This window comes from Artemia franciscana, chromosome 1 (assembly GCF_032884065.1).
Source record: "Artemia franciscana chromosome 1, ASM3288406v1, whole genome shotgun sequence".
In the NCBI taxonomy this organism is placed as follows: domain Eukaryota; kingdom Metazoa; phylum Arthropoda; class Branchiopoda; order Anostraca; family Artemiidae; genus Artemia; species Artemia franciscana.
Genome location: NC_088863.1, coordinates 11,462,638 through 11,487,195, shown reverse-complemented (window position 1 = coordinate 11,487,195; position 24,558 = coordinate 11,462,638). Strand labels below are relative to the sequence as shown.

At 35.7% G+C, this 24,558-nt stretch overlaps 1 protein-coding gene across 3 annotated transcripts in view; it reads left to right on the top strand.

Annotated features, from left to right (window-relative positions):
• LOC136025542 (UDP-glucose 4-epimerase-like) overlaps positions 1–24,558 on the top strand; it is a 68,126-nt gene that overhangs the window by 10,335 nt on the left and 33,233 nt on the right. The window contains exons 1-3 of one of the 3 annotated variants that reach the window (XM_065701578.1): positions 17,778–17,875; positions 17,977–18,073; positions 22,423–22,575. In XM_065701578.1, coding sequence (XP_065557650.1) covers positions 17,865–17,875; positions 17,977–18,073; positions 22,423–22,575 — 261 coding nt within the window. In that variant the 5' untranslated portion in view covers positions 17,778–17,864. Of the gene's footprint in view, positions 1–4,436; positions 7,208–17,777; positions 17,876–17,976; positions 18,074–22,422; positions 22,576–24,558 lie in introns of those variants that run through there. The other 2 variants (XM_065701583.1, XM_065701573.1) reach the window with 2 other exon arrangements.

Genomic DNA, 24,558 nt, shown 5'->3' with positions numbered 1-24,558 from the left:
CCTGAAAGTAATATACACTCAAATATCACATATTCAGCGTTTTTCTCACAGTTACTTTGTTATGCAAGGATTTGTAGTTATTATATTGATTTTAAAAATAGATGTAAAATCTTAAGCCAAAAATTGATATCAAGAGGTTTTTCTGCAAATAAATTAACTTGGCAATTTAAAAAATTTTGTTTTCATTATAACGAACTTTTAAATAAATATCAAAAGAATTATCTAGAAATACTTAAAGAAATTTTCAACTAGTTTCGGAGGTTCGAGAATTGTTGTTGCAGCGCCATTTATTTTGAATTGTGTTTCTAATTGAGCGGATTTTTTTTTTTTTTTTTTTTTTTTTTTTTTTTTTTTTTTTTTTTTTTATTAGCCACATGGTAAAGATGAATTCTATTATTGTTTAGTTCATTCAGATTTTTTGCAATGTGTTAATATTTGTGATTTGGTAAAATTTATTATATTTAGTTTACCTATTGTTGCAAAAAAGAGGGATATATTAACAGGATAAGCTTTTTTTGGTGTTACTTGGTTGTTTTACATTTGCTGTTTTTTTTCTTTCATAGGCATGTATTTTGGGGGTGATACCTGACACGGGGATGCCATGGATATTCTGTGGTAGCCACAACACTTGGCGGGGTAGATAATTTAAAGTGGTGAAACCCCATATAGGCCAGTGTATTCTCCTGATGAGCCCTTGTGTTGGGTTGTTGCCTCTGAATTATTTGTCTCTATTATTTTTTCTATTGTTTGGTAAATGACGACTTATACTTATTGACGACATGACTGCCTGTCCATGGATTATTCTTTATGGTTGATTGTGTATGGCTATGCTGTTTGACCTATGTGATTGTATGGATGAGTAGGGTTAAGGCCTCATTCAAGTGCTGGTCTATATTAATCACTAATTTAGGAAAACAGTCTTCCTTTTCTCCTTCTGTCTCTTTTTTTTGTTTGTGCTGTTGCATTGGTGATTTCTCTTTTCATGATATATATATATATATATATATATATATATATATATATATATATATATATATATATATATATATATATATATATATATATATATATATATATATATATATATATATATATATATATGTATATATATATATATATATATAATTCTTTTGAACTTGTTTTTAAAATGGACTGCCATGTAGAAATTGTTTTAAAACTGGACTGCAATGTAGAAAAAGATTTTTTCTTGAGAATCTATGAATATAATTGAAAATGAGGGGCATAAAATCGATTGGGCCTTACATAACTTTATCTTTTTACCTTGTTTTCTTCAACTTACCCACTATTTTGATTTATGCATGTATAACTTAGATCAATTTGATATTTGTGTCATGCAAAGTCCAATCTGTTCGGCAGTTGGTTTTCTAAAGCCAAAAATGGTATTTCCCTCCCCTGAAATATCATCATTTTGACAACGCTGTTCATATTTTCGGTAAAAAAGTGCAGAACTTCCAAGAGGTAGATATACTCACCCAAAGACCCCTTGCTTGTAAGGGGGACCCAGCCACACTGCTGGTTGAAAAAAAGTGAGTCCAAAGCTAGATTTCTGAGCGATACAAATTTCTAGAGTTCTAGAAATATTTCCTTTCTTTAGACTATTATTATTAATGTTAACAGGATTTAGACTATTTATGACTTGTAATAGTTTTAATTTTGTACCCTTTTGAAATTTGGCACTCAAGTGAAGAGCCTCATGTTATTAAATGGATATGTTTGAATAGACTATATTTGAGTTTAAACTAAAACACATCTCCTGTCAAAAACTAAGAATTCAGTAAATTTTCTTGATTCCAATACTAATTCTGATGATTCAAACATTGTACATTGTTTTTGACACAGACTACAGGCTGTTTTCTGCTCCAAACAATTGAATAAAGTGGAGGGGGATTTGTTGAAATAGGTGTTTTACATGAAGACTCTAGAAAGTTACACGAGATACCCTTCATCTATGGACATTCGGTTGTTTGTTTAAAACTGATAAGCACCAAAACGTTTCTTGGCTAATTTTCTGGCCCACTGATACCTTCTCTCCCAACAAAAACATGTGCTCCTCTTGGCACATGGAGGAATTCTTGAATGTTTAGGCCAATCTGGTGGCCAAGATAAAATGTGGCTATTTTTCCACTATGGAACTCGTCTGTTAACAATGGCTAATGGGAATTATTTAGGGCCTCTGTTCCAGAGCTAATCGGTCTTGTAATCCCTGGAGGCATTTCTATTGGACCTTTTAACTCTTTTGAGACAAATGGTTATCTGCAAATTTGTTCTCGATATCTTGGAGGTTATATGAAGCACGAGGGGGGGGGGGCACGGGTAGTTGGCTGGTTGCCCTCCAATCCCGTTTGATCCTTACAAATGGCAAGAAAACCTCCAATTTTGATTTGAGTGAACTCCTCCCCAGTTTCTACATACTATTTACATACACTGTGGCTGGCAATTATAATAATGATAATGCAAGGGAGACAGAGACAACGGTAGTGTGTTGACTCTGAAAAAGTGACCATATGTCACTTTGCGAAAACCAGCATCTTGTAAAGGATTTGAGATACCAGTGTACAATTGAAGGCATACATTGGCCCACGGTTAAGTCCAAGCTGCTGAATCAAAGGAGTTAATCATGGTTGAATCATGGTAATGTTGAAAAGCAGGCTAAGTCTTTGAAGCAGAATTTTGCTGCATAGCCAATTCACTGACTCGGTGCAGAAACGAGTTAAGTCCTGATTAGGTATAGAAACGATCTAAGTTCTGAGTTGGTTCAAAAAGGAGGTGTATCCAAGCTGCAGAATGTTTATGATGAGCTAGAAATACAAACAGCAAACAATTCCTGACGCCAAAATGATCTAAGTCTAAGCTACAGAATTTTGAGGATGTATTTCACAAATAAACAAAATTCTGATTCAAGACTCTTAGACTTCCATCCGTTTTTCACCTTCTTTCACTGGCCATGCTTGTTATGGTTGGCAGCTTGTAAAAGACCTAAGCTTTTTTTGTAGTGCTTAAGAGTGTTGGCCCTTTTTAATGTTTGACCTTCTTTGCCTTGGGCAACAGGAAAAATCTATAAATAGCAATTTAGTTGAAAATTGAACAATATATATGCTGTTTGCCATCTCCAATGACTTACTTCCTTTTCTATGATTGACAGTTCAGGTATTTGGCCCTCGCAGCAATGGTGTCAATTCACAAAAATGCCGGGGAGGGGCAAAACGTATTTTTGAAAACCTAAGGGGAGAGCAACTTGTTTATTTTTCTATTAAAATACCAAAAACGGTGTCGTTCCAAATCTAGAGGATGGAAAAGCACCTGGGACAAAGTTATGGTTATTAAACCAAAAATCTTTTGCCCCCCCCCCAATAAGTGCTAGGGTCTTTGGCTCTTCTTATGACGTCGCCCCTATGGTTGTCTTCATGTTGTTGTTTTTTCAGTGAGTTTAATATTTTGGCGATTCAAGAATACAAAAAATCATCCTCTTGGTCCCTATATTAGTCTACAAAGATGTGACCTTATGACCAAGCAAAGATAGCTTGAGCAATTTAGTTATAAAATGGTTTAATATGGTCAACAAGTATAGAAATAAAAAAAACACGCTTTTGCCTCTTGCGTACTTTTATCACTGTATACAGCAATTGTTTTAAGAGGAGTATCTGTTTTTTCATGTTGTTTTTTTTTCTCAGAAAGGAGGGCACTTAAAATGCCGAAAAATTGTGTTTTCAGGCAATAGTTTTCTAATATACAAGTTGTGTACTTTATTATTTAGGTAGGTAGGTTTTTATTTAAAACCTTTATATCACATACACAACAATTAGTCGCAAAAATGCCGTTCTAGCCTATAATAGTGACTATATTCATATTACTTCAATCATCAATAATGCTAACTTATCAAATAGGCCTACACAAAAAAATTTTCAGATAATAACTCAGACCTGAAAAATTCCGGATAGCCCACTCGCATTCAATACGCTTCTCTTTAACATTTTGATCATTTATCGTTAAAAAATGCACTTTTAACCGGCACTTATGCTGTAGGGGACTCTCAGACTCCCTTATATACTCTGGGAATGCATTCAAAACTGTCGGGCCTATAGAAATAAGTTAGGAATGTGAAAATTAGACAAAAAAAGAAGCTTTTACGTCCAAATTTCGTAGGTCTTACTGGGGGGTCCTTTGAATTGACTTTAAATGTAATATCCCTCCTGTTTTAAGGTGTTTCACCTTTAGACAAGGGCTGTACAGAGTGCTTAAAAATGTCCTATGGTGAAACATGGTGAACAGCAAATCTTGTATTAAAGAAGGCCAAAGTAAGACCAACCATCAAAACGCAAGTAAAATGCTCAATAAGAAGGGATTTTATTACCAAAGTGATTTTTCTAAATGTTAATTTTAACTGTAAAACCTTCTTATTGAGCTTTTATTTGCAGGTCCTTTTGTAAGATGGCAGCACAGGGCATCCGATTAAATTTGCAAAGGGACATATTTGCACCAAATAATGAAGTTTTGGAAACCTTTGTACATGTCACAAAGTCAAAACATGCCCACGGAAAGCGTAAGAAGGAAGGTGGACATAGTGACTCTTTCCTATGCGTATCAATTTGGAAGGATAGAATAGGAGCAAATATTACACAAGTAAAGAAAAATGAAAAGAATATTTATTCTAAGAAAAGGGCTTGGAACCTGTCAGAGCTTAATACAGTTGATGGAAAGAACAGTGACAAGAATTGCTTAGACTTTGACTTAGTTTTTGATAAAACTTATAAATGGTCTTCCAGTAACAAACAAGAACGATTTTCATTTCTATTGACCTTAGCTAAATTGAGTGAACGATTTAATTTAAGACAGTCGCCACAGTTTTTAAACCTTCCCCCTGAATTCTTCTTAGAGCTAAAAGCAGATATGGGATCTACGTCTCCTCTAATGTCAGTACTTTCTCTACAGTCAAGCATTGAAGAAGAAGCTATATCTCCACAAGAAGAAGCAACACTTGAAAAGCTATTGAATGACTGTCAGACAGTAATCAGTGGTGGTGAATCATTTACTGACTTTATTTATAAAAAGCTTGCTCAACTAGAGAGTGTTAATATTAAACAGCTGATTGGTGCAGAAGATCAGGTTGTTGCTGTACTGTCAACGTTAGAACTAGCTGAGAAACAAGCAAGTGAAATTGAGTTGGCTTTGGTTCACTATGCAAATGTGTTAAAAGAGGCGCAAAACGCCATGTCTTCTGTTGGAAAAACGGTATCCCTTCAGACAACTCAGCAGAATCATAGGTTGCTTTTAGAAACACTGGAATGTGTTGTAGAGCACTTGGATGTAAGTAACTCGCATTACGCAGTTATTAATAATCCTGACTTGACACCTGGGCCAGGACTCGCTGCTGTCCGTGAAGCGGCGAGAGTTTTGCAAAGAGCTATTTTTGCAGATTTCCCTCCTGAGCTTAAAAATATGAAAGGCATAGCAGACCAACTTCAAAGAATTAACAGGCTTAAGAATCGACTATCTGGATCTATTCATAGATATATGTCCAATTTATTTGTTCACTATAGTAATGATGCTGGTGATACAATGAGTCAGTCAAGTTACAGCTCAAGAAGCTCAAATTTAAGTCTTCAGAAACATGGTTATATTCATAATCAACTTCTGCCTTATGTAGATCTCATTCATTGGCTGAAAGTTATGGAACCTTCTGTATATTCGGATTTACGTGATACATATGCTAGTAGTATGGCAAAGTTGTATGATAGAAATAGTGCACAGTTTTTTGAAGAAGCAAGGCTAAAAATTTATAATGTAAAGGAGAAGAAGATGAAAAGTGGTGATACTGGTGGAGTCAAACGTCTAGACCCATCATCCCCTGCTTCTGGATCTTCTCAGCATCAGTCATTGCTTGGAATCGAAAAAGATCAGTGGTCAATCGAAGTCGATATGAATGATAGGAAAAAGTTTGACGAGCTTCTTGAATCAGTCCTCTCGGAATTAGAACCTGTTTGTCTTTCGGAACAAGAATTCAGTACCAGTTACTTCCTCTTGGACCCAACAATGAGCTCTGAACAAGATAGTTCTGTCGTTTTCAAGTCGAAAACTATGAAACAAGCAAGTGAGGAAACAAGGAAGCTGATGTCAAAAATATTTCCATCAGTCGAGACAGAACTAGTAAAATTTATCGCTTATTATGAAAAATTAGATAACTTCTATGTACTATATGCGTTAGTGAGATTGACACAGCATGTTTTGTCTGCTCAAGATACAGGTTCCTTCCTAAGCGTTACTTTTGGTACTGTTTTAATTCAGATTAAAAGGGCATTTGATCGATTCATGCTTGCCCAAATACAGTCGATTCAAGAGGCCAAGCCCCCAAAACGTAGCAAATGTGGGATATTGGCCGTTGTTTCCAATTTTGAAGATTTTGCTAATGCTGCTGAGGCTGCTTTCCGTGGATATGATCGTCGTGTTGAATTAGACAAATGTTATGTTAACCTCGTTGAATCTATATTTGCTGCGATTTTGCGTTTGTCTAACGAACACGGGAAAACACCCTTTGAAGTGATTAGAATGGAGAATTTTTATTTTTTTCATCAAATGATGTCAAGGTTGAAAATCAGTGCCCTTGAAGCTGAGAAAAAAGAGGCCAAAGTACGGTATACGGAGGCACTAAAAGATTACGTTAGTCATTACTTTGGCCAGCCTCTGATTGGACTAAATAACTACTTTGAACGCGTACAAGCAAAGGTTAATCAAGGGGTAAAAGAATCAGAAATTAGTTACCAGGCTCAGTTTAGCAAACAGGAGCTTCGGAAGGTGATTGCCGAATACCCTGGGAAAGAAGTCAAAAGGGGTCTTGCCAACCTCTACAAAAAAGTTGAAAAGGATTTATCTGAAGAGGCGAACTTGCTTCAAATTGTATGGAGGGCTATGCAAGAAGAATTTATTCGTCAATATAAATCGCTTGAAGAAATGATTCAAAGATGTTACCCAGGGGCTTTAATTGCTGTGGAATTTACAATCGAAGACATTTTAACTTATTTCTCGGACATTGCATTTTCTCACTAGCTTGTCTGTTATTTTTCCACGCGTTTTATTTATCCATATTTATTTTATTGAAGGAAATTTGCTTTTGTGTCGGTCATTCCACATTGAACATAAAGATGATTGAAAGGAAGGTTTTCTGTTTGTATTACAACACATTCATACTTGTCTTTTTTTCTACTATCATATGTGGATGCAGGTCAGATCCTTGGGGTGGAGGGAGGAGGGCTTGCCGGAGAAAGGTATCACATAAAAAACAAGTCAAGATCTTCGTTTTTCAAGAAAGAACGAATTTAGAGAAGCCGGAAATCTCCCTTTATGCAGTGAGCTTTGTTTGCGCCGTAAAATTAGATAGATAGATTGATAAATTTATTGCCCATTCGAAAAACGGTACAAAACCACAAACGGACTAAATAAATAAACAAAAAGGAACAACAGTTTAGGTACTATAAAAATACACAAAGACACTTAAGGATGAATCACGATGACAAGGCTACTGGACTTAATTGACTTTAAAAATTAAGTCTGACGTCTAATGAGAACTGCAATGGGATCTACAACACCGAACTAACCCGACACTGACGGATTCCTTCTTTCCTGGTCTTAAATTGAGCAGAAATTTTGTATATTTATAAATCTGAGCGCAGCTGTTTTTCGTCACTCTCGGAAAAGATATTCAAAAATGGAGGCATAGCTAGAAAATAAGGTATAACCAAAGTATTGTGTAGCCAGGCTCGAACCTGCCGGTTATATTTTTTTGTTGCTGATAGAACGCCATGAGCTTTTCTCCAAAATGATTTACCTGTAGAATACATGTAAAAACTATATTTGACCCAATAGGCATTCCTAAATAAACAATAGAATTGGATAAAACCTCATCATCATCACCAAACTTGTCAACACGGTCCCATGAATTCGCTCCCTTTTCTGCAAAATACAACAACTTCACTTTTATTAGTATTAAATTAAAAAAACTATTTTTTTTAACATAAAGTAAAGAGCGACATTAAAACTTAAAACGAACAGAAATTACTCCGTGTATGAAAGGGGCTGTTCCCTTCTCAACGCCCCGCTCTTTACGCTAAAGTTTGACTCTCTCTCTCTCAATTCTACTTTATTAAACAGTAAAAAAAAGTTTAGGGTAAAGAGCGGGGCGTTGAGAAGGGATCAGCCCCTATCATACACGGAGTAATTTCTGTTCGTTTTAAGTTTTAATGTCGCTCCTTACTTTAAGTTAAAAAAACTAGTTTTTTTTTATTTAATTTCTGAACGTTTTTGAATTAATGAATGTTTGATTTTGGCTCTCCGTACATAAATTATTAAAATTAAATTATTAAAATTAAATTTGCATATTAAGTCTTTTTTTTGGCTAAATGGCTTTTTCTTACTTTTGATCAGGCGATTTTGAGAAATAAGGGGTGGGGAAGGAGGCCTAGTTGCCCTCCGAATTTTTCGGTTACTTAAAAAGGCAACTAGAACTTTTAATTTCTAACGAACGTTTTTATTAGTGAAAAATATACGTAACTTCAGAATTAACTTACGTAACAAACTTTTATATTCTTATATTTTTATTATGTATATGAGGGGGTTTGTCCCATCGTTAATACCTCGTTCTTTACACTAAATCTCAAGTTTTGTCCCAATTCTTTAAGAATGACCCCTGAATCAGAAAGGCCGTAGAATAAATAGTTGAAATTACTAAAAATACTTTAGCACAAAGAGCGAGGTATTTAGGAGGAGAAGAACCCCTCATATGCGTAATAATCTCTGTTCCTTTAAGTTTTAATGCTACTCCTAACTTTCCATTGAATAAAACTTTTTCATGTTTATTTTTTCATTGTTTTTTTTAATAAAAATGCTAGTAAATCCTGCGCCCTTTTCATTGAATTTCTCTTCCCCCATGACATATTCCTCCAAGGAAAGATCCTCCCACATAGCCCCTCCCCTCAACCCCACCCCTAAACAAAAAAAAACCTAAAAACGTCTGTATACTTCCCAATAACCATTACTGTATGTAAACACTGGTCAAAGTTTGTAACTTGCAGCCCCTCCCCCAGAGACTGTGGAAGAGTAAGTCATCCCCAAAGGCATAGTTATTAGGGTTTCCGACTATGCGGAACAAAATGGCTATCTCAAAATTTTGATACGTTGACTTTGGGAAAAAAATGAGCCTGGGAGGGGGCCTGGGTGCCCTCCAATTTTTTGGTCACTTAAAAAGGGCACTAGAACTTTTCCTTTCCGTTAGAACGAGCCCTCTTGCGATATTCAAAGGCCTAGGTGCCCTCCAATTTTGTGGTCACTTAAAAAGGGCACTAGAACTTTTCATTTCCGTTAGAACGAGCCCTCTTGCGATATTCAAGGATCACTTGGTCGATACGATGACCCCTGAGGGAAAGAAAAAAACAAACAAATAAACACGCACCCGTGATCTGTCTTCTGGCAAAAAATGCGAAATTCCACATTTTTGTAGATAGGAGTTTGAAATTTTTGCTACAGGGCTCTCTGATACGCTGAATGCGATGGTGTGATTTTCGTTAAGATTCTATGACTTTATGGGGTATTTTCCCCTGTTTCCCAAAATAAGGCAAATTTTTTCGGGCTCTTAACTTTTGATGACAAAGATTAAATTTGATGAAACATATATATTTAAAATCAGCATAGCAATCCGATTCTTTTGATGTATCTTTTAGCATCAAAATTCCGTTTTTTAGAGTTTCGTTTACTATTGAGCCGGGTCGCTCCTTACACGAACTGTTTAAATGCGAGACTGATCTGTTTATATGCTGTGCTAAGTATGTCGAAGTTTTCTTCAATTTAAGAAAGGCAATGTTTCGTCTTTAAAATATCATCCGCATAATTTAATAGTGAGAGATCCATGTCCCGGAAAATAAAACTTCTTTTTACTGGATTCTGGCTCTCAAGGACGCTATTATTATACAACAGTGGTGACGAAATAGCACCCTGTCGGATCCTTTTTCTTACTGGTACTGAGTTATGCAGAATAATTTGTCCACTTCTAGAAGGCACTTTAACTGTACATATTACGAAAAGCACTGTATTACTATTATAGCACTATATTACTGTATTACGAAGGCACTTATGTGCTGCAAGTAATATCTGAGCCGGATAGTCAAATGCCCGGATAGTCAATTCCGGAGTCAAATGCCCTACGGATATCATGACTTGCCAGGAAAATGCACTCACTTAACGCATCAGCTTCTATAAGTATATTAGCTAAAATATAATGGGCGTGCTCGCGACCGATACTTTTTTAAACTAAATTGATTATCATGAGTACGACATTTACTTGAAATATCGTCAATAAAGAACATTTCCATCAGTTTACACAGAACAGGTGACATAGATATAGGACGGTGAGACACGCAGTCTGCCGGGGTTTCCCCTCTTTTTAACAAAGAAGTAACAATGCAGGTACAAAAAAATATCAGGTACAAGACCTGATACTTACCTAGTATTTGATAAGATAATCTGAAACAAAAGCTCAAGATGACCCAAAAGACAGTCACTTCCATGGTGCAAACCACAGAGTCCATCAAGACGACGCGATTCTTTTCTTTTACTCTTTATTTGTTTACTCTTTAATCTGCAATTAGGCTGTAATATCCATGTAACATGGTCTTAGTTAAAAGGTTGTACCAAAAAAATCATTCCATATTTCTTAGGTGTCTCATGAGGTCAAGCCATCCTGACTTTCAAGAATTTGTAGGAACGCTTTGGGAAAGGGACGTTCTAACAAGAAATGGAACATTATCATGCTTTAGAAGAGTCTGTGTCTTATCCTCTAAGTTTTTGTTTCTAAACACGTAGGGTAAATCCATTTTTCAACTGTACTAAAAATATGTTCTTTTCCAACTTTCCCGGAAACGCTGAGCCTGTTCCTGATCACTCGTCTAAGTTTTTGAATCAGAAAGTTTATTTGGTGTAAACTTTAAGGGAGAGAGAGAGAGAGGGAGTTGTCCAAACACTGTTTATTTGTAAATGTGTGTCAAAGGGGCTTGTTGATGTTTTGCTAATTTTCATATATGACGTTCAAGAATGGAATAAAATTATGAGTGTTCATCTGCCATGGTGATACTGGACGTTTTTTTAACTTAAATATAGGTGACAGTGTAGGCTATATCCTAATCCTTGTACTCTTAAAAATCCGTTGACCTGATCTTTGAGAGCTGAAGCGTGAAGCTGGCTTTATTTTCTGTAAGTATTTGTGCAGCAAGTCCCATGAACAAAATCAGTTTCACGAGGAGAAAAATCAATTTACAAGTTTTACATTGAAAAAAACCAACATGTTACAATTTTTACGAACAAAAGTCATCATGCAACAAGTTCCACGAACAAAATTCAGCACGTAACAAGTTCCATAAACAAAATCAGTTTTACGAGAAGAAAAATCAGTGTACAAGTTTTACGAAGAAAAGAATCAACATGCAACAAGTTTCACGAACAAAAATCAGCACGCAACAAGTTTCACAAACAAAAATCTGCACGCAACAAGTTCCATAAACAATTCCATGCTTAAAGTTAAGGTGGGATGTGTTAAAAGAATTTTTCAGAGAAGGTGGGACTGAAATCGAACACCCAGTCAAAGAAATGAGGCATTTTCAATAAGGCCTCTCAGAAATATGGTCTAATTTTTTCTATAATAGCTACCTTCCCCATCTGGAATTACTTGCTAGGGTGGACTAGCCACATATTGTCACGATGGCATGAATATGTATAACCTTGGCTCACAGAAACGTAGTAGTTCCGTTAAAACTTCGCAGAAATAATTCATAATTTTGTTCAAATTTATCTCTAATAACAATCTTCAATCCAGAGTTAGTTGCTAGAGGGGCCCCGCTGGAATTAGATGTTACTGGGCCCCGCTGAAATTGCTCTATACGGTCCCAATGGAATTGGTTTCTAGGTCCCCGGTGGAATGGTGTGTTAGGGGTCCCCGCTTGAATTGCTCGCTAGGGGATGGGTCAGCTATTGAGTGTTACAGGCTGGGAATTGGCATGGAACATCGCAATCTAACAATAAAATGGCAGGTCTCTGCTGTCCAAATAAAAAAAGGTCACTTCTTCGTTTATATATTTATTTTTTGAGAGAAAAAGGTTGACAAACCCTGAAGTGTGATAATATGCCCCCTGATGATATCATCCGGGCTGGTACATTGTGCCACGCTGGCCTCAATTATTAGGACTTATCAGAAGAAACAATAATGGGGATATTTTTCGTTAAGTTTAAACTATCGATTGTAGTCTAAACGAAAATTTTTGCTGACAAATTCCTTAAAAATGCCATGGGTGCAATGATGTCTGCTAGAGGGTGGCGTGTGTCATCCATTTGTGTCATAGGCTGGGAATTACCATGGGACATCGCAATCTAGTAATGAAATGGCAAATTTCTGCTGTTAAAATAAAAAACCATTGTCATTTTTTAGTTTATAAATTTGTTTTTGAGAGAGAAAGGCTGAAAGACCCTTATGTGTGATAGTTTTGCCCCCAGGGGGTGTCACCGGGGGTGGTACATTGTGCCACGCTGGCTTCAATTGCTAGGAGTCATCAGAAGAAACGCTAATGGAGATTTTTTCATTAAATTTAAATGGTCAATTCTAGTTTAAATAAATATTATTGCAGGAAAATACCATAAGTGCAATAATACCCGCTATGGGATGCCTCATGATAGCCATTGAGTGTCATAGGCTGGGAATTGAGAGAAAATTATACCAAGAATTAAGAAAAAAAATATAGAATCAAGTCACAAGTCGTGAGTCCCCATTTTCCTATGTTTTGAGCAAATTTAGATCATTCTCTAAGAAAACATCTCTAAACGCTCTCCAAGAAGGATTATTTTCCTATGTATATGTTCCTATGTATTTTCCTATATATATATATATATATATATATATATATATATATATATATATATATTTATATATATATATATATCATTCTCTAAGAAAACATCCCTTGAAAGTTTCTAAGAAGGACCCCCCCCCAAAAAAGCTCATATTGCTAAGAAGTGAAGAACCGCTTTGTCTGGGTTTATAATACCCTTCTATAGCATTACTTAGCAAGCAGATGCGCTGCATATATAACCAAACCCTAGTAATCGATTTTCCCCTTTGTATCTCAATTATTGCAGTCATAGGAAACACGTAATCAATAGCTTAATTAGTTTTGTAAGCGGGACAGGGATTTCTCCATGAGTGGTTATTTTGTAGAATTTATTTCCTGAATCATAACATTAGAAAGGTTTTCATAGTCCACCTGTTTAACGCTCCATTCTATTGAATGTAAATGCCGGTTCGAATCCTAATGGGGACAAAAATCATTAGAATATAAAGGTTCCCTGAGAAGAACTTATTGATAGAAAAATGAAATCTCAAAATGAAAAAAAATACCTTAAAAGAAAAATACCGAAGTTAAAAAACGCATTGAAAAAGCAGCTTTGAAAGAAGGAAAAACGCCTTGAAAGGAGAAAAACGCCTTGAAAGAAAAAGAAATCCCGAAGAAAAAATCTCTTAAGTATTATGTAGCACCGATGTGTGTACCGTCATTACATTGTCTCACTTCCGTAACCTCCCGGTCTGTTATTTTTTGACCAGTGCGCTTGCGCACTACTTCTTATAGAAAGGTTGTCTTATCATAGATATACCAATTTCAACTGAAAGTTTCCGCACCCTCTCCCAGCTGGGCAAAAAACCCGGCACAATGTCTGAATCCAGGAAAATTAAATATACTAAGCGGGAATCGATCTCTGACCCTCCCATAGCAGTCGAGCCAGATGTTTGTATCTTGGCATTGCTGGAGCAATTGAATTTGTCCTTGATTCTAGTATTTTTAATTTTATGTTTTTCATTCATCAGGAAGAGGGGGGGGGGTCAACCTTTTTGGTCAAAATTTGTATATACATGAAAAGCCGTATTTTCATTCTATCTGAAGTCTAGCACCAATTGAAAACTATAACGTAATTGAAGAGAAAAGTAAGAAAAAGTAGGCTTTACAATCAATTAAATAAAAAAAAAGTTTTTTTTTAAACTGAAAGTAAGGAGCGACATTAAAACCTAAAACGAACAGAAATTACTTCGTATATGAAAGGGACTGCTCCCTCATCAACGCCCCGATTTTACGCTAAAGTTTGACTCTCTACTTTTTAAAACCGTTAAAAACCACAAGAAACTCAATTGCACATTTACAAAATTCTTAGAATTCAAACCCCTTGTTTATTCTCTGTCAAGACAAAATTTGCTATTATTTTCTATGCAAACTAGTAACTTCAAGCTGTAATTAACGAAACATTGCTTCTGCATGAAACGCATTTTGATTTTATGGGGGGGGGGAGGTTGTGGATGTGCCTCGAAAATGATAATAAGCTTCACAAACTGAAAGCTCTGTCCTTTGCCCTGCCGTCTTCTTTTCCCTATCGTCTTTAGTGTAAAGAGCGAGGGTCGAGGAAGGGATAGCCCTCTCATATAGGGAATAATTTCTGTTCGTTTTAAGCTCTAATGCTGCCGCTTACTTTCAGTAAAAAAAAACTTGTTTATCCTATATATAATATCTACGAAAAGCCAAGCCTTTTTTCCGTCTAAATCCTGAAACTCCATTGAAAACTATAAAGAACTTTTAAGACAAAAGTAAGAAAAGCATGTTTATTATAGACAGCGAAATAGCGCTGCCTAAGTAAAGAACAATGTTGGCAAAATGAATATATATATATATATATATATATATATATATATATATATATATATATATATATATATATATATATATATATATATATATATATATATATATATATATATATTCGATAATACTTTTTATCGAAGGATTTGTCGTAGAAACTTCAAAAAAGGCTCATTCGATTGGAAATTGAAAAGGCTAGTACCCTTTTTAATAGTCAAAAGTGATTGGAGGGCAACTAACACCCCTCCCACGCCCACCATTTCCCCAAACACATTCAATCAAGATTTTGAGGTAGCCATTTTGTTCAACATAGTTGTCCCTCCACAGTCCTCAGGGCAAGTGTTATACGTTATACCCTGGGAGCATATAAAGTTTGTATAGAAAGTGTTGTCGTAGTCCCCTTATTTAAAGTCGAAGATGATCGGATAATGAATGCCCCCTCCCCACGCCCATCATTCCCCTAACACGTCCGATCATTATTTTGATATAGCCATTTTGTTTAACGTAGTTGAAAGGTCTGGAAATCATGTCTTTGAGGATGACGTACTCCTGACAGCTCACAGGACATGGTTAGTAAGTTATGCCCTTGGGCCATATAAGGTTCTTATAGAAAGCGTTTTCGTAGAAACTTTAAAAAGGGCTCATTCGATTGGAAATTGAAAGGGATAGTGGCCTTTTCAATAATCGAAAGTGATTGGAGAGCAACTAATCCCCGTCCTGCATCCCCCATTTCCTCAAGGCCATCCAATCTACATTTTGAAATAGCCGTTTTGTTCAACGTATTTGAAAGGTCTGGAAATTATGTCTTAAACTCAAAGGATAACAAATCCCCCCATCCCTCAGGGCAGGGGTTTTAAATCATGCCCTGCGCCATATAAGGTTGGATAACTTCCCGACGGCACTTGGATCGGATTTGATAACGCTTTGCCCGCTCTTGGATATCGCCAACCTTTAGGAAGCCTGATCGGATCGGAATCTGATCGGATTGCTTTGAGGTTTACAAAAATATTGAAGTGAGGAATGAGTGCATGCATCAGTAATCTGAAATTTCAAGATTTGAAAAAAAAAATCTATCTTTTTTCGAGCGATCCCGTGTTTAGAAAAAAAAAATTGGTACTCTTATCCCTTTCCCTGAACTAGGTATTTAAGTCCCTTTGTCCTCCTCAAAGACTCCCTAAAAGTTTTAATCAATCTCACCAGTCATTCTCGAGACATTGCAGATACACTTTTGATAGCCTGGGTGAATATTTTGTCTTTTGATTTACCTCATTACTTCACTGTGAATGGATTAAAATTTCAGCTGGGGTAATAAGGCCAAAATATTTAGGCTAATCAGAACCAAACATTTGTTCTCATCCCTTTTTTATCCATCTGAATAAAAGGCATGAATAAAAAGCATTGATGAGCGCTGAACATTTTGGAAAGCTGTGAACAAGTCTTTTATGGGGTGAAAAGAGATGGTCTTCGATTTTTGTAGAGTAGATTTTTTAAGTTTAAAACAAATAAGAGTTTCTGAAGCTGCTCCACCAATTTCTCGTTTCTTTGAGCGGTGTTTCTGCTTTTGAATGGAAAGCTCCGTTCAAGCAAGGAGCAGGCAATTTCAAATTGTACTTTAGGCTGTAATGCTTAAGGGAATTCGATACCTTAAAAATTATTTTGAAAGCCTCTGTGTTGGCTGACCGTCTCAAAGACAAAGAGTCGATTAGCGAATCCTCGCAGGGGACTAGCAGTCGAGAATTTGTGGTTTTACTGAAAAAATAGGGAAAATCTACTTCCCTTCCACCAGTGGGCCTCTCAATTAAAGCGGATAGTATCACAGGGAACTCCCAAATCTACCAATTTACTCAAGTAATATTTCTCTTGCGCTGAATTTTAGAATTTTCCGAGCAGGTATGCTAGAACATGTTTAGGGACTACCCTTTCCTGAACCTGAAGAGCTGAAGTATGTATTTCGAGTCAGTCTATTGTACACAAGTTTGTTTATGAGCTACCATTATAAAAATTTTGGAGGGCTAGCAACTTCTTTTTTACGGTACACTGGAACAATATTGAATACTGACCGAGACCTGATGCCATATCCAGGGCGGGCTATTAGGTTTGAACCCCTTGGAAAAAACCTTTTGTCCCCCGCCGGAAAATTATCCTGGATACAGCCCTGCTCTGACCTGATTTGTTGTAAAGAAGTCGGAAACCCAAGGATGGTCCTTGCCTCCTCCAATCTGGTCTTTGGAGGAAAGGTATGCATAATAATTACACTTCTTTAATCTGAGTCATGCAAAGATTTCCCATTTGTATGATTGAAGAGTCAGAATATAATCCTACCAGTCCCCCCATAATTTGTCAAGTTAAAAATTATAAGGATTACCTCGTACATTTTTCTGACTGATCGTATTTCATAAGCTGTTCAAAAAGTTTGATTCTATTCCGCATTTGGGGCGGATGAGGGAAGGCAGATGGCGAAAACTCTTCGGTTCTTTGCGGTAAAACATCTATGGCCAACTGAAAAAGTAGGTCCCAGACTAGGGAAGGATTTAAAAGAGAATTGAATTTCTAGGGAGGGTATGAAGAGGTAAAATATCTATGGCCAACTGAAAAAGTAGGTCCTAGACTAGGGAAGGATTTAAAAAGAAAATTGGATTTCTAGGGAGGGTGTGAAGAGGTAAAACATCTATGGCCAACTGAAAAAGTAGGTCCCAGACTAGGGAAGGATTTAAAAAGAAAATTTGATTTCTAGGGATGGTGTGAAGAGGCAGGCTATGAATAGATTTGGATGGAGGAGGTGTGTGCGTGCTGTATTCGCCCTTGACGGTTTGGTGCTACAATGAGTTTTTAGTAGTAGGTTTCTAATTTTTCCCATTGAAATCACTTAAATTGTCCCTGAATCACATAAATTGACATTCATCTTCTTCCGTTGTATTTTTGACTTCGTAACACGAAATTAATTCGTAGTTGGCTCATTAAAATAAAAATTCTCCTTTCATAATTAGTCCAAGCCCGATTTGCGGTGAACGCAACGTGGCGGAACCAGTTATTTGTAATTACAAAATAGCGGAATCAGCTACAAACCTGCTGGACATTTTAATTTCAGGTACTCTACTGGTGACTACTAATCCTTGGCGATTTTCTTACAGAGATATGGGAATACCGTAAGTGAATTTCATAAGTGCTTATCTATTCAGTTTGTAACTGTGTCATTTTTTTATGTAAATCTAAGTTAACACGTTGAGTATTGGGTATGTTGTTGCAGGGTGAAGATGCCTCCTTTTAAAACCGTTTTCGTTACTGGCGGTGCTGGATATATTGGATCCCATACTGTGCTTGAGTTAGTGGAGGCTGGATATGAGGTAAGTCATATTATGTTCAATTTTATATTTAGGATACACTGTCAGAAAATAAAGGCCCCGTTAGTTGTCATTAGGGTGGCAATTGTAATCACATATTCTTAAACAATAAAATTTTGGCATTTTTTATTAAAAAAAGAAAGGCAAAATTCTAGTTAATTGACTTCTTGTTGTCTTGGAAAGGGTTTAGGTTAGGAAAATGAAACTTTCAGGGATGGATGTACAGGCTAAAGTATGTCCCGGGAAGGTATTTTGAAGTACCCACCTCCACTCCTTCTCCCTCTAGAGGGCCCTGAAATTGCCTACATGGCAGGTCTATACCTATTGAAATTTTGACAAAACAACATTTTACCTTAATTTTCAGTTACTAGTTGCTTTTTCTCTGCCTTTAGTTCTGAAAAATGCAATTCCTGTTATTTGAGTAGAATTTTGAGCCATATCAATGTTTTTTTTTCAAAATTTAGGAAATTTTTAATTTAAATCAAATTTAGGAAATTTGTATATCTTTAAAACCTTATAAAATGGAATTGAGCAAAGTAATGATGCTGAAAACAATTTTGTTGTACTTCAATTAAGCAGAAGATCTATTTTGCAAGGTTTCACTTTTATAACACACATATTTTTAAAGGTCATCAAAGGTCAGGGCCATCTAGAGGGAGAAGGAGTGGAGGTAGTTGCTTCAAAACACCTTCCTGAGACATACTTTCGTCTGTAGATTCATCCCTGAAAGTTTCATTTTCCTAACCTAAACCCTTTCTCAGACAGCAAGAAGTCAATTAACTAGAATTTTACCAAAAGAAACAACCCAAATGCTTAAATTCTAAAAGCATATTGTTTGGTATCGTCATTTTTTAAAAGTGGAAAAAATCCTCCCCTTTAAATTTTCTCAAAGTAGCCCCCTGCCAGAAAATACGGAAGTTTAGCAACGGTAGCAGTGGTGTCATTTTTTTTTTTTTTTGGGGGGGGGGGTCATAGATTTTTATCTTCCTCTAGATTTTGAAAAATAGTTTTTTTTATGTATTTTCATTGTAAAGTACCTTTTATTACTAAAAAACTGACATTTTTTCAACACTTCAATTACGTTGAAAAATACATGTTGCCCCTCCCCCTCTGAATTTTTGTGAATTGGCGCCACTGAATGGTAGGGGTAGTCCAAGTCTATGTCTAGGAACTATTTCTGCAATTTTCTTGCGGATTTATATAAGCTTTGCTTTAAGTCCTGTTTAGGTGCATCCTGTGCCTCCATTACTCAACCTCTCTTCTGTTGTGCATAGTGGTGCCAATTGAAGATATATTGGGGGGAGGGGAGATGATGTATTTTTTTATTTTTCTAATGAAAATACAAATATAAAGGCATTTTTCAAATTCCGAGACAAGGATTTTTTCAGTTTTTGGAAAAACAAAGAAAGGGTACTTTTCAAGCTACAGGAGGGGAAATCACCCTCCCTTCGATTTGTGCTGTTACATATGTACAGTTCCAATTTAATCAAATATGAAAGTTGGCATTAGGCATGAATTCATAAGGAATTTGGTTTATAGGGGTGACCCCCCCCCTGTCAAAAAGGTTACCTTATGGATCATGACAAAAATGGCGGTTAAGCTCATTTAAGCTATGGATATCCACTATCCTAGCATCAAATACGCGTTTTGAAGCTCGAATATCCATAAATATAGCTGGCCTTAGACTGTGAATATCATTGTTTTGGAGTGTACTGTCTGTTATGTATATTAATATCAACCAGGCTATGACACGTGTCATCCTTTATGGGTAAACTGATGGAAAAATAGTATTGATAGTCCAAAAATAGATAGCTGTATAAAAGTACTCCCCTGCGATTGGACCTTCTTTCCCTATCAAGTCCCCCCCCGTGTCTAGTAGACGAAAATTCTAATTAATTCCTAAGAGATTAAATGTAGGTTTAGCCGTGATTACAGTTTCAATTTTTTTAAATTTGTTCCATAAGGTACTACAGTTTGGCTCTACTAGGAGTTCCATTTCTACTATTTAATTAACCATATAATTCAGTAAATATTAGTTCTAAATTTTTCTATCAATGAAATACTTATCTCGATCTTATCGGTCATCTTATCTCGACCGATTAGAATTTAAGTCACATCTTTTATGTTGATCTTGCCAAGTATGGGCTCTACATCGTTTTATAATGACTAATTCGTAGTATTAGTGTAAATACCGATGGCAGGGGTTTTAGTATAGAGGGTGTGGTAGAAAGAATATGCCGACTAAATCATCCAGTTGGCCGACAAATGCTTATATGTAAGCTAAATTAAAATGCCAAAGATGCCCAAAATTCCAAAGCGTTTGCGACTCCCCCCTCCTTCCTAGCTGCGCCCTTGACCAGTAGACTGAGCATCAATTGGCTAAGGGAATTTCAGACATAAAAAGAGTGTCTGTTATATTCCCTCTTCTTGTTCAAAAGGAGAAATGTTGCTTAGCTCTCCTCCCTGAATAACTGTAGACAGAGGGATAATTATATGAAAAGTAAAGGTATCTTATTGCATATTCGGTGGTTTATTAGTTGCAAAGTTGAAAACTTAGTGAGAAATATTCGATTTGGACTTTTTTTTTCTAGGTCATTCTAATCGTTATGAGTTGCAAAAGTTATCTGACACTTTTTTCAGACCAAACTGATTTTCTGTTTCTCTGTTTTTGTTATATCGTCTGTTATACAGACTTGATGCCTTTTCCGCAAACTGGAAAGCGAAGTCGGCGTAGCTTTCGGTAGCTTATTTCAATGATTTTCTCAGTTTATTATTTCCTTCCAAGACAATAAGACAATATTATTTGTCGTAGTGAATAATCTGTACTCATATATGAAGGTGTGTAAAGGTTTATGGAGGAAAGAGGGGGTTTATCCTTCTTTTAAAAAAGAATCTTAGAATCCCTGAATAATTTCAGTGAAGCCACGGCTATCCAGAGGAGAGGGGGAGAGTAAATGGGAGGAGATTAATTCAGCAAGGAAATTTAGTTTTAAAATTCATAAGAATTTAAAATCAACTGGATATCTAGATAAAATTGGAGAATATTCATTGAATTGTTAATCCTGTTCTTCCCGGAAATATCTCCTGATATCCCAAAAAATTTTATTTTTCCATCGATGCCGCTTAAAAAAGAAAAAAAAAACTTTTAGATTTAAGTCTTTCTCGCGGTAGCCGACATTTTATGTTAGGAAATTCAAGTCTTAATTGTCTTTCATTTGGGTGCATATTCAAATGCTAAAGAGAATATAACCGGACTTATTGATCTCCTCCACTTCAGAATCAACTCTATAAATCCTAAAAAACGATTATTTTGGATTTTTTTTTTTTTTTTTAGTTGATCGATGACACCTAAACAATGGTTAAAATTTCCTTATATTTCTCTGTAGCCCACATGCTATTTTAAGGGATATTCAATCTCGAATCGTTTTTATTCTGCTCCATATTTTGATATGGACAAATATTCTCGGAATCATCGATCTCCGCCATTCCAGAACCAGCTCTCTAAATCCTAAATAATTACTTTGGATTTATTTTTATATTGAAGTTTTACATAAAAAAAAATCAGGAAAAAAAATTCGTTGACGACATTTAACTCTACAGTGTTACCGAAGATTTTTGTGTATTTTTGTCTTTTTTTGTCTATTTTTGTCTATTTTAGATTTTGTCTATTTTGATAAATAGATTTTGTCTATTTTTGTTTAGCCTATTCAGCTTGTGAACAATATTGTGATAACTTTGTATTCAGTATTTTTGTAAACGCTAACACTTTTGGAGGCAATGGGTCTTTGACTCAATTTTTTTACTCGTTTTGTTTTACTTTTTTACAATTTTGTTTTTACAATTCAATATTTACAATTACAATTTTGTTTTTATAATATTCAATATTTTTATAAATGCTTTTGGAGGCAATTGGCCTTTGCGGTCTGGGCTTCGACTCAGTTTTTACTCGTTTTGTTATTCTTTTTTACAGTTTTGTTTTTACTCGACTCAGCTCGACATATCTAATTCCTTTCATCTATTCTTTTCTGTTATTTGATTTATTGTCGTCTATTCTTTCATCTATTCTTTTTCATTCGAGATCAATCATTCAACTCACGTAATATGTGCATATTGGGTAAGATCTTTGCTATCCCCAATGAAATTACACTTGAAGATTGATTAAAAGAGCGTTATTTCATACATCTTGCAGTAAACACAATAGGGTTGGCAGTCTTTATTTGACAATCATTACTACTAATTCATTTAAGATCACAATCTTGTTACTTAAGATTCAGTCTATTTTTATGTAGCCCGCAGACTATATTGTTAAATTCAGGTTTTATTTTGTTTTTATTTAACACTTATTCTCTCAGGTTATTGCTGTTGATAATTTTACAAATTGTGTATGTGGGACTGAAGGGCAAGCGGCTAGTTTGAAACGGGTTGAAGAAATAACTGGGAAGAAAATCACCTTTTACCAATGTGACCTCCTAGATAAACCGAGGTTAGCTGAAATCTTTAAAAAGGTAATTTTTTATATTCTACCTTCCGTATTTTAATAGTTGCAGCCAGGCTCGTACGTACGAGTAAAGCCATGACAATGTACCTCCCCTTAAGCCTCTTGACGTAAACGGTTTGTTTTAGTTGTCAGGTTTTGTTTGTTTGTTGTCAGGTGAAACCAACCTAATGAAAAGCTACTACTACTAATAGGTCATTGCAGCACCAAGCCGCATGGGGTCAACACAGTTGTGTATACTGGTCCTTCACTCCTATACATTCAAAGCTTCCCTCTTTATTCCCTCCCATGGAGTTTCTTTAAGTCCTTGCTTGTGATCTTCTCCAACCCCTTTCGGGAACGACCTGATTTTTGTTTGGTCGCAGGTGGTTGGCACAATGAAAGAACAGTGAAAAACAATGTTAGACAATCTGTCATCCTTCATGCGCAAAGCGTGTCCTAGCCATATTGACATTTATTTCACTTTTGCCAAGATGAGAAAATACTCGAAATGCAGACAAAAGCGAGAATTTTTACAGCCAATGAAGATGAAAATGTAATGCAAACATTTCGGCCGAGACCTACGATCGACTGTCCTCAGCGCAAAAATACAAAATTGTAAAAACAGCAACTTTAGAACGCGGCCTGGTTATTTTTAACCGTTCGTTCATAATTGCCCTAGAAAGTAGGATACAAAAAAATGCTAAAGCTTCTTTAATTTTTGTGAAATGGCTCCTTTTTTGTTACAACCATCTTCTTTGTTTTGATGATTTTGGCCGTTAGGTGGTTAATAGACTCAGCTATAACCTTGTCATGAGTGACCATTGCAAAAGCTTCATCATCTATAACAGGAGTAATACCCGCTGATCACTAAAAAGCACTCACACTGCTACCCACTAGCACTCGCATTGTTGCTTGCAGAAGCTTGTACGAAGAGAAACAATATTGTTATTATTGAAAATAATAAAGTACTTTTCTTCTTTGCTTTACAGCCTTACCAACACAATATTAAATCTGAAATTTTATTATGTTTTTCTCTAATGAGAATAAACACAAATACACATTCAAACAATCGTGGACTGATTTCAAACAGAAAGAATGGCAGTCACATGTGAGGGCAGAGGGTGGCTTTTAAATGCTCCATAGCTGAAAACAAAAATGTACATAAAATGAAAATTTCTGCAGTATTCAGAAAATGTGACATTTTTTTTATAAAGGACCTTTTTAGTCACATTTTGTCCACTTTTGGTGCAGGTTTGTCCCCTTAGAAAAGTTTTGCAAGTTTTCCTGGACATATGCTTATTGTCTGGACGTAAAATATTGATACAAAAAAAAAACACAACTCACGTTCCTAATACTTTTAAGCGTGTATGTAGAATATACGTATAATCAGTGATATACGTATATATCACTACATACATACATATATACACTACATATATACATACATTACATATATATCACATACATACGTATCAGTGACTTGCCATCCTCTGAGAAAAATATTGTGTTACCTTAGAGAAAGTGATTGTCAGAGTATTGGCTGGTAATGCTGCTAATGTTGGCAGCCAAATTTTGGCTGCTAATTTTGGCTGGTTTGTTATGAAGCAATATTGCCATATGCAATATATTTGTGCGATGTGCGTGTATTTTGCGTATAAATGCGCACAAATGACTAATAATCCTACACAAGAAAAAATGGTGCACTTGGAAAAAAAATATCTGGCTATAAAAATATCTGTGCTGTAAGTATAGATGTTAATTGGTGTGAAATGAAGCAGGTTTGCCATTAACTAAAATATTATGCTTTTTGTGTATTTTGGATTCAAGTACGTACCAAAGAGTAATTGTGCCACGAAAGAAACATAAAAGTACCTGGAAAAAAACGATTGTGAAAATATCTGTGCCGGAAGTTGGGGGTTGATCAGCTTGTGACGATCAAAAATGGTTTTTTGATCAGTTTCGAGGTAATTTTAAGGCTTCGTTTTTAGGTAATTTTGTTTTATTTTTGTAT